Source organism: Coregonus clupeaformis, chromosome 36 (genome assembly GCF_020615455.1).
Source record: "Coregonus clupeaformis isolate EN_2021a chromosome 36, ASM2061545v1, whole genome shotgun sequence".
In the NCBI taxonomy this organism is placed as follows: domain Eukaryota; kingdom Metazoa; phylum Chordata; class Actinopteri; order Salmoniformes; family Salmonidae; genus Coregonus; species Coregonus clupeaformis.
In genome coordinates this window covers 18,384,746-18,398,157 of record NC_059227.1, presented here as the reverse complement: position 1 = coordinate 18,398,157, position 13,412 = coordinate 18,384,746, and the positions used below count along the sequence as shown (strand labels likewise).

General features: G+C 42.9%; 1 protein-coding gene across 1 annotated transcript in view; it reads right to left on the bottom strand.

The window, feature by feature from the left end:
• The window catches only part of LOC121552147, a 63,420-nt gene extending 51,388 nt beyond the window's left edge, over nt 1-12,032 (bottom strand). Inside the window, exons 1-10 of the mRNA XM_045211177.1 lie at nt 11,926-12,032; nt 10,936-11,071; nt 10,734-10,840; nt 10,033-10,147; nt 2,714-2,853; nt 2,363-2,483; nt 1,533-1,651; nt 1,111-1,273; nt 832-956; nt 477-636 (exon numbers count right to left, since the gene is read on the bottom strand). Coding sequence (XP_045067112.1) covers nt 477-636; nt 832-956; nt 1,111-1,273; nt 1,533-1,651; nt 2,363-2,483; nt 2,714-2,853; nt 10,033-10,147; nt 10,734-10,840; nt 10,936-11,071; nt 11,926-11,974 — 1,235 coding nt within the window. The 5' untranslated portion in view covers nt 11,975-12,032. The remainder of the gene's footprint in view (nt 1-476; nt 637-831; nt 957-1,110; nt 1,274-1,532; nt 1,652-2,362; nt 2,484-2,713; nt 2,854-10,032; nt 10,148-10,733; nt 10,841-10,935; nt 11,072-11,925) is intronic.
• Nucleotides 12,033-13,412: the final 1,380 nt, after the last annotated feature.

Sequence of the window (13,412 nt, the reverse complement as noted above, 5' to 3'; positions counted from 1 at the left end):
GCAGACCACAGAGGCTCTCTTCTCTCACGTCTTCCGGCCATTTGTCTTTGTCGGTCATTGTAAATGTTACTTGTGTTCCTGAGAGGTATCTCTCCTACTATTTCCTGAGTACTTTATATTTTGCACTTTGGGTTCGCCCTTTGCCTTTTTGTTAATGAAGATATATTTTGAGCACAACATCGTTTGGGTTTCGTCCCGCTTTGATCTATGGTGCTTAAATAAATTCAGTAGTTCTAAACCTGCGACTGCCTCCTGCCTACTCCTCTCTACACCTGTGAAATGTAGGTCAAAAGTTGGGTGAAAAAATACAAAATGGCCTTACGTTGATGACTTTTTGCAAATCCAATCAGTTTTCCACATTGCTTCAATGTCATCACATAGATTTTTGGGGGTTGAAATGACGTGGAAACCACATTGATTCAACCAGTTTTTGCCCAGTGGGTAGAGATTATATTTGACTATGCTCTAGGCCTCACGCTTTAGGGAAGGCCTGCGGTGTCTTATTGTGACTGTGAGGTGTCATCGAGCTCCAGGCCTGGCATTTCTTCCCACTGATGGTCTCTGTCACAATACCACGATAGTCAATCCCGGTGCCCACATAGCAGTCTTCCTCAGCTGGAGGGGGCGCTGCGTAATCTGAGTTTTAAAAACAATATCACCCATGTCAACCAAATTTAATATAAATTTTGGTGAAAAATGTAGGCTGTATGGATTGGTAGTGGATTACATGAGTTTCGCTACATAGTTAGTAAGTAGCGACTTTAGCACTTGGGAAAGCTCTATATAAATCCAATGCATTATCATCATCATCATGATGCAGTGTAAAGTGACCTGGTCCAGGAACATCTCCACAGTTAGGCACCTTGCAGTACTCCCAGCGTGTCTCTGGGTCTGTAGTAAAGCACCAGGGCATCTTCTCATTGTCTGGGTTCCTGCAATAGTTCAGTTCCAGGCCTCTGACAGGAACACAAACAACCACACATATTGGTTAAATCATAGTCAGTCTGTATCTATAAGACATTAAAACACTGATCGACTGCACTGAGAAAAGCAATGCTCGGTTCTTGCTTGAGTAAAAACAAGTTGCCCAATCTCATGGGTTGATCTTACTTGCATGGGTAGTTGTCTGGAGTTCTGTTGTGCTGTTGGGGTGTCTGAGTTGCCCAGAGCTGACAGGCTTTCCCAGATGCTGTCACGCCGATGGTTCCCCTGTAGGCACTGCCGTCGCCTGTGGCACAAGTGAGCTCCTCCACCACCTCGGGAGGCTCAGAGGCTAGGGGAGAGGGAGAGAGTGAGGAGAACTCCCTGGGAGTTTGTAAACTCATATGCTTTAATTAAATTGTCTATTTTTATGTGAAAGAGCAGGGGAACGAGGGGCCATGGGAGACAAATGAGATAAAAGATGAAGGGAATGAATGGGGTTATAGAGTCGCTAGTAGGGACATGATGGGCAGACGGGGGAGAGATCCAGGGTACGAAAGCCATAGACAATATACTAGTAATAGTGTTGTATATCTATGATGATAGCTCACTGCAGCGAGGGATGGAGCAGAAGTCCCAGCGTTTGGAGGGGCTGGTGGTGAAACACCAGGGTCTGGGGTCTCCGTCTGGGTTCCTACAGTAATTCTCCTCCAGGTACTTCTCAGGAAGACTGGAGAGACAGGGAGGGGAGGGGATGGGGGGGTAGGCAGAAAGAGAAATACACAGAGAAAGGGACACAGGAAGAGGGAAAGAGAGCAAGATGAAGGATCACATGGTTAGACATATACAGTGAGCTCAAAAGTATTGGGAAAGTGACACATTTTTTGTTGTTTTGGCTCTGTACTCCAGCACCATTTAGAAATTACAGCACTTTTTGTACATTATCCCATTTTAGGGGACAAAAAGTATTGGGAAAAATTCTACATTAATGTGGATGCTACCATGATGATGGATAATCCTGAATGAATCATGAATAATGATGAGTGAGAAAGTTATAGACGCACAAATATCATACCCCCAAGACATGCTAACCTCTCACCATTACAATAACAGGAAAGGTTAGCATTTTCTGGGGAGGGGTATGATATTTGTGCATCTAACTTTCTCACTCATCATTATTCACGATTCATTCAGGATTATCCATAATCATAGTAGCATCCACATTAATGTAGAATGTTTCCCAATACTTTTTGTCCCCTAAAATGGGATATTGTACAAAAAGTGCTGTAATTTCTAAATGGTGCTGGAGTACAGAGCCAAAACAACAACAAATGTGTCACTTTCCCAATAGTTTTGAGCTCACTGTATAACAAATATATTAGAGAGAGAGAGAGAGAGAGAGAGAGAGAGAGAGAGAGAGAGAAAGAAAAAAGGCTATTACGCGCTGGTAATGTAGCCGTGGTTGTGAGGTTTCTGGACGTCCCAGTGCTGGCAGGTGTAGCCATTCTCAGTGGTGGAGATCTTTCCACTGTAGTTCTTACCACCGCAGTGCATACATTCCTCTGTGGGCCAAACAACAGCGCTTTAGAAATAAAACACTTCCAAATTACACTTAATGCATTTTTATAGGTGAACTGTCATGATGAGTGAGTGACTAAAAAAGGTAGTCAACTCTTTGTTTGAATATAGATTGTATTTTAGTGGTTTTGAAATCTTAACTTTTGTGCAAACATGACACCAGCTGTTTCATAAGCTTATTGGGAGTAGGGACATAACAAGATATTGAGGGTACCGCTGCAGTTCTGGACGTTGCAGGTCTCCCATCTGGTGTCAGGGTCTGTGGTGAAACACCAGGGGCCTTTGCTGTCCCCATCAGGGTTTCTGCAGAAGTTGGACTCCAGGTCGGCTTTGGGGTGTGTTGACGGAGTCATGCTGTAAGAGACGTTCACAAAGATAACGTGAATTACCTTCAGCTGCTAAGAAATCTAACCTCACAAGTTACTTAAAGAGATTGAACAGGATCTTAAGCACTTACAAATTTGTAACATATTGTATGATTATTATTAATTTTTTTGCAGGACGTGGTTTCATTTGGCCCTCCCAAGTTTTCTGAGCAAAAAAAAAAGTGTTTTAAAATGTTTATTGTTGGACATAAAAGACTGTAACAACACCAGCAAATCAGCTCCAAGTGATTTTAATTTTGGAAATCTGTTCCAAAGTATTCTCACGCATTGTAGAGAGATATATGTAGGGTTGCAAAGCTACCGACAATTTACCAAAGTTACCGGAATCTTCAGTCATTTTGGTATTTAACAGAAAATATATGGCAATCTATCCTAACTTTGGTAATTTATACTTGAGTAACTTCAAAAATGTGTATTTATATAAAGTATTCATTTTTTTGGTATATCTGTGTCCATATTGTCCACGAGTTTCTAGTAGATAGACCATATGGTTCAAGAGAAAATAGCCTAATTAATGAAAAAAGCATCTAATCAACAATGGCATAATTTTCAAATAACTCTGCAACTGTTCCAACTATTGACTTTTTTCACAACTGCCACCAGTTTGATGCCAAAACATTGACAACAAATACATATTGACATAGTAAAATAAATCAAAGTGTGTTAAGGATATTTCATGCTGAAACCCTCATATATATGGGATTCACTAAGTTGATGGTTTATATTTAAGATACTGTTTTACAGCTTTGTCATTCTATATATATATTTTTTGTGTCATCTTATTTAATTACTTCATATATTTTACATAGAGGGCCAGAGATAATCTGAAGTACCCAAAAGATGTCATGTGATAGATTACATAAAATCTATCACAGATACAAAAGATACGAAAATTCTGGTAGTTTACTGGTAAACTTTGAAAGTTTCCAGTAATATACCCTCCCTTTGCAACCCTAGATATACTGTATGTGATCGTCTACAAACGTAAGCAAGGTTTGAAGTTATTTTATCAAATATTAAATCTGTTTGGGCTTCTTGCGGTTATTTTGCAGTCTACAAATTATTTGTAATTATGTTCCACTACTTTCAAAACTACTGGCAAAAATTATACAAAACCTTTACAATGCATCTTTTAATCTGCTGGTAGTCCATGTTATGTCAATAAAATACTTAATAGGAATATGAGAAATATTGTACAAGGCAGGGCCGGTATTATGGGCGGGCCTTAGGGGGCCTGGCCCGCTCTACCGTACCTCATTGCCCATCCAAATAAAATAAAAATAAATTTTTATTTTTATTTTTTATTTCACCTTTATTTAACCAGGTAAGCCAGTTGAGAACAAGTTCTCATTTACAACTGTGACCTGGCCAAGATAAAGCAAAGCAGTGCGATAAAAACAACAACACAGAGTTACATATGGCGTAAAAAAACAGAAAGTCAAAAAATACAACAGAAAATATATATACAGTGTGTGCAAATGTAGCAAGTTATGGAGGTAAGGCAATACATAGGCTATAGTGCAAAATAAATACAATTAGTATTAACACTGGAATGCTAGATGTGCAAGAGATTATGTGCAAATAGAGATACTGGGGTGCAAATGAGCAAAATAAATAACAATATATTTAAATTTACATTTACGTCATTTAGCAGACGCTCTTATCCAGAGCGACTTACAAATTGGTGCATTCACCCTATAGCCAGTGGGATAACCACTTTACATTTTTTTTTTTTTTTTTTTTCGGGGGGGTAGAAGGATTAGTTTATCCTATCCCAGGTATTCCTTAAAGAGGTGGGGTTTCAGATGTCTCCGGAAGGTGGTGAGTGACTCCGCTGTCCTGGCGTCGTGAGGGAGCTTGTTCCACCATTGGGGTGCCAGAGCAGCGAACAGTTTTGACTGGGCTGAGCGGGAACTATGCTTCCGCAGAGGAAGGGGAGCCAACAGGCCAGAGGTGGATGAACGCAATGCCCTCGTTTGGGTGTAGGGACTGATCAGAGCCTGAAGGTACGGAGGTGCCGTTCCCCTCACAGCTCCATAGGCAAGCACCATGGACTTGTAACAGATGCGAGCTTCAACTGGAAGCCAGTGGAGTGTGCGTAGGAGCGGGGTGACGTGAGAGAACTTGGGAAGGTTGAACACCAGACGGGCTGCGGCATTCTGGATGAGTTGTAGGGATTTAATGGCACAGGCAGGGAGCCCAGCCAACAGCGAGTTGCAGTAATCCAGACGGGAGATGACAAGTGCCTGGATTAGGACCTGTGCCGCTTCCTGTGTAAGGCAGGGTCGTACTCTCCGAATGTTGTAGAGCATGAACCTGCAGGATCGGGTCACCGCCTTGATGTTAGCGGAGAACGACAGGGTGTTGTCCAGGGTCACGCCAAGGCTCTTCGCACTCTGGGAGGAGGACACAACGGAGTTGTCAACCGTGATGGCGAGATCATGGAACGGGCAGTCCTTCCCCGGGAGGAAGAGCAGCTCCGTCTTGCCAAGGTTCAGCTTGAGGTGGTGATCCGTCATCCATACTGATATGTCTGCCAGACATGCAGAGATGCGATTCGCCACCTGGTTATCAGAAGGGGAAAGGAGAAGATTAGTTGTGTGTCGTCAGCGTAGCAATGATAGGAGAGGCCATGTGAGGATATGACAGAGCCAAGTGACTTGGTGTATAGCGAGAATAGGAGAGGGCCTAGAACTGAGCCCTGGGGGACACCAGTGGTGAGAGCACGTGGAGCGGAGACAGCTTCTCGGCACGCCACTTGGTAGGAGCGACCGGTCAGGTAGGACGCAATCCAAGAGTGAGCCGCGCCGGAGATGCCCAGCTCGGAGAGGGTGGAGAGGAGGATCTGATGGTTCACAGTATCAAAGGCAGCAGACAGGTCTAGAAGGACAAGAGCAGAGGAGAGAGAGTTAGCTTTAGCAGTGCGGAGAGCCTCCGTGACACAGAGAAGAGCAGTCTCAGTTGAATGACCAGTCCTGAAACCTGACTGGTTTGGATCAAGAAGGTCATTCTGAGAGAGATAGCAAGAGAGTTGGCTAAAGACGGCACGCTCAATAGTTTTGGAAAGAAAAGAAAGAAGGGATACTGGTCTGTAGTTGTGGACATCAGAGGGATCAAGTGTTGGTTTTTTGAGAAGGGGTGCAACTCTCGCTCTCTTGAAGACGGAAGGGACATAGCCAGCGGTCAAGGATGAGTTGATCAGCGAGATGAGGTAGGGGAGAAGGTCACCGGAGATGGTCTGGAGAAGAGAGGAGGGGATGGGGTCAAGCGGGCAGGTTGTTGGGCGGCCTGTAGTCACAAGTCGCAAGATTTTGTCTGGAGAGAGAGGGGAGAAAGAAGTCAAAGCATAGGGTAGGGCAGTGTGAGCAGGACCAGCAGTGTCATTAGACTTAACAAACGAGGATCGGATGTCGTCAACCTTCTTTTCAAAGTGGAGGATTCAGCAGGGAGGAGAATGTGGCAAAGAGCTTCCTAGGGTTAGAGGCAGATGCTTGGAATTTAGAGTGGTAGAAAGTGGCCTTAGCAGCAGAAACAGATGAAGAAAATGTAGAGAGGAGGGAGTGAAAAGATGCCAGGTCCACAGGGATGAGGTAGTTGGGTGGGCTAATTTCAGATGGGCTGTGTACAGGTGCAGTGATCGGTAAGGTGCTCTCACAACTGATGCTTAAAGTTAGTGAGGGAGATAAGAGTCTCCAGCTTCAGAGATTTTTGCAGTTCGTTCCAGTCATTGGCAGCAGAGAACTGGAAGGAATGGCGGCCAAAGGAGGTGTTGGCTTTGGGGATGACCAGTGAGATATACCTGCTGGAGCGCAGACTACGGGTGGGTGCTACTATGGTGACCAATGAGCTAAGATAAGGCGGGGATTTGCCTAGCAGTGATTTATAGATGGCCTGGAGCCAGTGAGTTTGACGACGAACATGTAGTGAGGACCAGCCAACAAGAGCGTACAGGTCACAGTGGTGGGTAGTGTATGGGGCTTTGGAGACAAAACGGATGGCACTGTGATAGACTACCTCCAATTTGCTGAGTAGAGTGTTGGAGGCTATTTTGTAAATGACATCGCCGAAGTCAAGGATCGGTAGGATAGTCAGTTTTACGAGGGCATGTTTGGCAGCATGAGTGAAGGAGGCTTTGTTGCGAAATAGGAAGCCGATTCTAGATTTAACTTTGGATTGGAGATTCTTAATGTGAGTCTGGAAGGAGAGTTTACAGTCTAACCAGACACCTAGGTTTTTGTAGTTGTCCACATATTCTAGGTCAGACCCGTCGAGAGTAGTGATTCTAGTCGGGTGGGCGGGTGCCAGCAGCGTTCGATTGAAGAGCATGCATTTAGTTTTACTAGTGTTTAAGAGCAGTTGTAGGCTACTGAAAGAGTGTTGTATGGCATTGAAGCTCGTTTGGAGGTTTGTTAACACAGTGTCCAATGAAGGGCCAGATGTATACAAAATAGTGTCGTCTGCGTAGAGGTGGATCTGAGAGTCACCAGCAGCAAGAGCGACATCGCGGAGAAAAGAGTCGGCCCAAGAATTGAACCCTGTGGCACCCCCATAGAGATTGCCATAGGTCCAGACAACAGGCCCTCCGATTTGACACATTGATCTCTATCTGAGAAGTAGTTGGTGAACCAGGCGAGGCAGTCATTTGAGAAACCAAGGCTATTTAGTCTGCCAATAAGAATGCGGTGGTTGACAGAGTCGAAAGCCTTGGCCAGGTCGATGAAGACGGCTGCACAGTACTGTCTATTATCGATCGCGGTTATAATATCGTTTAGGACCTTGAGCGTGGCTGAAGTGCACCCATGACCAGCTCAGAAACCGGATTGCATAGCGGAGAAGGTACGGTGGGATTCGAAATGGTCGGTGATCTGTTTGTTAACTTGGCTTTCAAATACTTTGGATATAGGTCTGTAACAGTTTGGATCTAGAGTGTCACCCCCTTTGAAGAGGGGGATGACCGCGGCAGCTTTCCAATCTCTGGGGATCTCAGACGTTACGAAAGAGAGGTTGAACAGGCTAGTAATAGGGGTTGCGACAATGTCGGCGGCTAGTTTTAGAAAGAAAGGGTCCAGATTGTCTAGCCCAGCTGATTTGTAGGGGTCCAGATTTTGCAGCTCTTTCAGAACATCAGCTGTCTGAATTTGTGTGAAGGAGAAGCGGGGGGGGGGCATGGGCAAGTTGCAGCGGAGGGTGCAGAGTTGGTGGCCGGGGTAGTGGTAGCCAGGTGGAAAGCATGGCCAGCCGTAGCAAAATGCTTGTTGAAATTCTCGATTATTGTAGATTTATCGGTGGTGATAGTATTTCCTAGCCTCAGAGCAGTGGGCAGCTGGTTTGATAATATATTGATAATATTGATAATTTATTTGACCGAAACGTGCGCCAACAGGAAGACGCATCAATCTCAGTTAAAGCATTGAAACGAGCGAAACAGCGCCGCTGTCTCAGTATGTGTTGACCAGTCATCTGATGCTGTCTGGACCAAAAGAGTATAGCATGTCATACTATTTCTGTCCAGAGAGCATCAGATACAGTACATGGGCTACATATAGAGGGGCGCTGTTTCGCTCGCTCTGCTGCTTTGTCCGGTGATATAGTTTCAGCAGAGTCTGTCCAGTATAAGCTCAATGCGTTTCTTTGGGAATAATATGCAGACATAAGCTTCCTGCCTTTGGGACAAAGACCCCCATTGTTATGGCGGAGACATGAGCATCTCGCCATTATATACAGATCTCTGGTTTCAGCCTCTTGCGAGTTGGAAATGAAAGTTGGCGGGTGCACAGTGCACTGTTAGCATGCTGGGTTGCAGGGTTGCCCGAAAGTAAATACATGTTTTGCCATAGCTATACAATTACTCCTGTCTAAATAAAATAATTGAAAAAACTTCACCAGGGAGCATGACTTAGCCACAGAGGTTAATTATCTTATAGATTTTTTTTTTGCTGTGGATTGTTTCAAATCACAAGTGTGTTTGGGAAGCCCGCGATTTGGGTAGTGCTCGTGGCAATAGGTCTAGCTGATTGAGTTGCGGCTGTCAGTGAAAAGCGTCTAAAATATGTGGTAAGATCATGTGTTTCGAGTATAACGGGCACTTCGTCCCCCCACATTCTGAAATTGCATTTTTGTCCCCCCCAGTTTTATCATTGGAATGTGATACAAAACCAGGCAACAGTGTGCTTTAAGACCATGTGAACGCCTCCGAGCAATCAGGTAGGCTGTTTGGATATTTATCCGACTGGATAAAAAAACTTTTAAAAAACTCTGAGGGCCCGGAATAGGCTAGTATATACAATGTTGCAAGTTCGCTAGCGACAGCTTCAGGATGGACCAAGTGATGGTTTGATGAAATGTTGCACTTCACTAGCAATAGCTCAAGTCAAGACAGATAGAAAGGGAGGCAGACAGGCGGAGTAGAAAGATTAATGTGATTGAAAGAACCAGAATTTTCATCAGGATATTTTCTACTGTTTTTATTTGTTGGCTTTAGGCCTATTTATTTTACTTAGTTGATGATGGAAGGTATAGGCCTACTCAGGGGCGCAACTTTGGTTTTAGACACTCCAAACAGCCTACCCGACCGCTCGGAGGCATCCACATGGTCCTAAAGCACACCCTTGACTCGTTTTGTATCACATTCCAATGATAAAACTGGGGGGGACAAAAATGCAATTTTAGAGTGAAGTTGCGCCCCTGGGTCTACTGCAGCATCTCTGAGTTCTATGCTCTCATTTCTTTAGCCGCCAATGAATCACAGTGTATCAATGTATCCAAATGGCAGAGGCTAGAGCTCTCGCAATAGTTGAATTTTAACTTTTAGATTTTTATAATTTTACTTCAGATTTTTATGATTACCCACGTGACAATAACTTTGAGAAAGGAAAACGTTATTATTGAAATTAAACTGTTCCACGAAAATGCGCATATACAAATAATCATAACTGGCACACAGATTGGTAGAAATGGTAGGATAAATTGTAGGCCTAAGTTTCCCTAAAACTCACGAGCTGCCTATGGTCTTTACTATTACAGCCATAAAAACAATTGTGAGCGCGCAAGCACGTGCACACATAGGAAGTCCCGTGAGAAAAATCAGAGGCCTGTCCAACTGATTAGTTCTGGCGCCGGATCTGGTACAAGGTGTGGCGGAGCATACTTTGGCTTTTGTGGATATTTTGATGCCCATCTCTGGCAAGTCTTCCCAGAGATTGTTTTGGACTTTGTTCCTCTGTAGTCCATACCGATTCCATTTACACACTCCTTCAAGTACTCTGTAAAGACAGAGAATAAGATGTCTCAACAGTAGTAGGTGGGTTGCTTTTTAGTAATCTTCTTGGGTAATTAAAAAGCATCATCAGGCTTTTACTATCTGAGATGTTGTCAGATATGGTCAGTATGGAATTTGAAATACCCTATGTGCCTCCCACTGAAGGACTGATTGGACTCTCTTGTTTAGATAACCTGCTTCAACTCTTCGGTTTGTTTACTGACACAGTCCAATCCTCTTACCAAAAATAATGTTGACAAATACAATCACATGAAACTCAATTGTATTCTAATATTTGTAATACATTATGTATTCATGATGATGAGATGCATATTTACTGTATGAAATGAATGAGAGCCCTTCAGGTCTACAGATGTAGGATCTAAATTTGAACCAGTTTGCTACAGCAGGACAATAATCCTGTAGCAACAGGAAATGGGAATTATTATGTGGATTATAATTAATGGACATTTTTGTAGAGGGTTGATACATTTTTCATAAGAGAAAATCTCCTGTAACAGGGTAATCAAATTAAGATCCTACATCTGTAGCTACTTATCAAGAAAAGTCAGAAACACATTAGGACTTGCCTTTCTTTTCATATAGAGACGTGATGGTTCTTCTCAGAACAGGCTCTATTTTGCTGTTTGCTGGTATTGTCAAACATTCTTGATCCTTTTCAATGTACATGAAGGACCTACCAAGAAACATTCAGAATGAAATTTGACTATGTAAATCATCTCTCACAAATTAATTAATTCTCACTATTAATGACCATAAACATAATGATACCTGCAAGTGAAAGCTCTTTCAACGTTACACTTGATGGCACATTCTAGGACTGTGTCTACTAAGTATTCCCTCTTCACCAAAGAGAGAATCCAGGCGCCCTCTGTTTTTGCATATTCGTCCAGGACAGCCGCACTGACTAAAAGGACAAACAGATAACAAATACTGACTATGACTGAAAATATTACCGGGCCCTGTTTGCTTACACTTGCTCTGTGATGCAATGCTTAAACCCAATGGTTCCAGGGCTAAGCTGCTGTTACAGACCGCTAACATAGATGTTGCAACATGAAGGTCTATTGACAAATGAGTCATTTCTGGAGTGGACATACACCACAGACAAAAAACAAGTTATTTCAAAACAATTTACAAGTAAGAAAAATGTATGTGATAAACAGTGTTTCAAACACTTTACATTGTTCTTATTACTGTGATTAAACTAACTGCTTCAGTTATAAGGTTTGACAGACTCCTGAGTGACGCAGTGGTCTAAGGCACTGCATCGCAGTGCTAACTGTGCCACTAGAGATCCTGGTTCGAATCCAGGCTCTGTCGCAGCTGGCCGCGACCGGGAGACTCATGGGCGGCGCACAATTGGCCCAGCGTCGTCCAGGGTAGGGGAGGGAATGGCCGGCAGGGATGTAGCTCAGTTGATAGAGCATGGCGTTTGCAACGCCAGGGTTGTGGGTTCGTTTCCCACGGGGGGCCAGTATAAAAAAATAAAAAATGTATTCACTAACTGTAAGTCGCTCTGGATAAGAGCGTCTGCTAAATGACTAAAATGTAAAGATAATCTCACAAAATTATTAGATTGAAGAACTAAGCACACCTGAAGTAACTTCGTAGACACAGGTACCTAGCAAAAAACTTAAGGGAACAGATAGAAGGACTAATTTGTGAATAAACATTAAATTCGCAAGTATAAACACTGTGTGGGAATCCTTCAGTTCACTTCAACTTCCAATGCGTAAAATGATGCCAGCTATATCTTACCTGCAGAGAAAAGGGTGCCTAGCAAGAACACTGCTTTGTACAGGTCCATGATGCACACTGTCAAGCAGCGTATACAAACTCACCAGTTCGATGCGTTTTGTGTCTTTTTAGCCATGTCAGTAAGACAAATAAATAGATTTCACTCATCAGTCAATCATTGGCCTAACAAGGACATGGAGCAGAGGTCAGGCTGTGTATGTCAATGGGATTTGAGTACATTCACATACATAGTTCTGTCTTGATGTATTGTACTGTAGGCTACAGCTGCTCTCCACCTCACTCGCCTGATGGTAGAATTTTTCATCCATAACTCCTTTTTATACTATATGAGGCATTTGTATTCTAATCAATAATGTTGTGTCTTGTCACCACTCTGTATGCATAAACAGACACATCTCAAAAACCTTACGAGAAATTAAACGCAGAGACAGAAGTGTTGAGTGACATGTTTATGCAATAAATAAAAGTAGATTAAAATGTTTCAGATGTTTTGTTTCAGAATTTTTTTATGACAAATTATCTGTGTGATGTAGCTCTGTCTAAAATCGATATTGGTGGTTAATTATCAGCTAAAAGAGACCAATGTCCTCTTTTGCAAACAGAACTTTACAAAACAACCTACTTTTGGTGTAGAGTAATTCAATAAATCACCTCTTTTCAGTTACTTGCTATTTATTTTTGCAAGAATTACGGAAATGGCTCCTTCGCTCACTCATTTTGCCTCAGATATGAGTGAAAGGTAAGGTGTTCTGAGAGGGGTAATTACAAGATTAGGCTACGAGACTAGCCTACCTGGCGCATGACAGATAGATAGCCAACATCAAGGTTCCCCAACTGGTGGCCTGTGAGCCACATTTACCCCACAAGTTTTCTGAGCAAAAAAAAATACAACAAAGAAATTATATACAGTGGGGAAAAAAAGTATTTAGTCAGCCACCAATTGTGCAAGTTCTCCCACTTAAAAAGATGAGAGAGGCCTGTAATTTTCATCATAGGTACACGTCAACTATGACAGACAAATTGAGAAAAAAATATCCAGAAAATCACATTGTAGGATTTTTAATGAATTTATTTGCAAATTATGGTGGAAAATAAGTATTTGGTCAATAACAAAAGTTTCTCAATACTTTGTTATATACCCTTTGTTGGCAATGACACAGGTCAAACGTTTTCTGTAAGTCTTCACAAGGTTTTCACACACTGTTGCTGGTATTTTGGCCCATTCCTCCATGCAGATCTCCTCTAGAGCAGTGATGTTTTGGGGCTATCGCTGGGCAACACGGACTTTCAACTCCCCTCCAAAGATTTTCTATGGGGTTGAGATCTGGAGACTGGCTAGGCCACTCCAGGACCTTGAAATGCTTCTACGAAGCCACTCCTTCGTTGCCCGGGCGGTGTGTTTGGGATCATTGTCATGCTGAAAGACCCAGCCACGTTTCATCTTAAATGCCCTTGCTGATGGAAGGAGGTTTTCACTCAAAATCTCA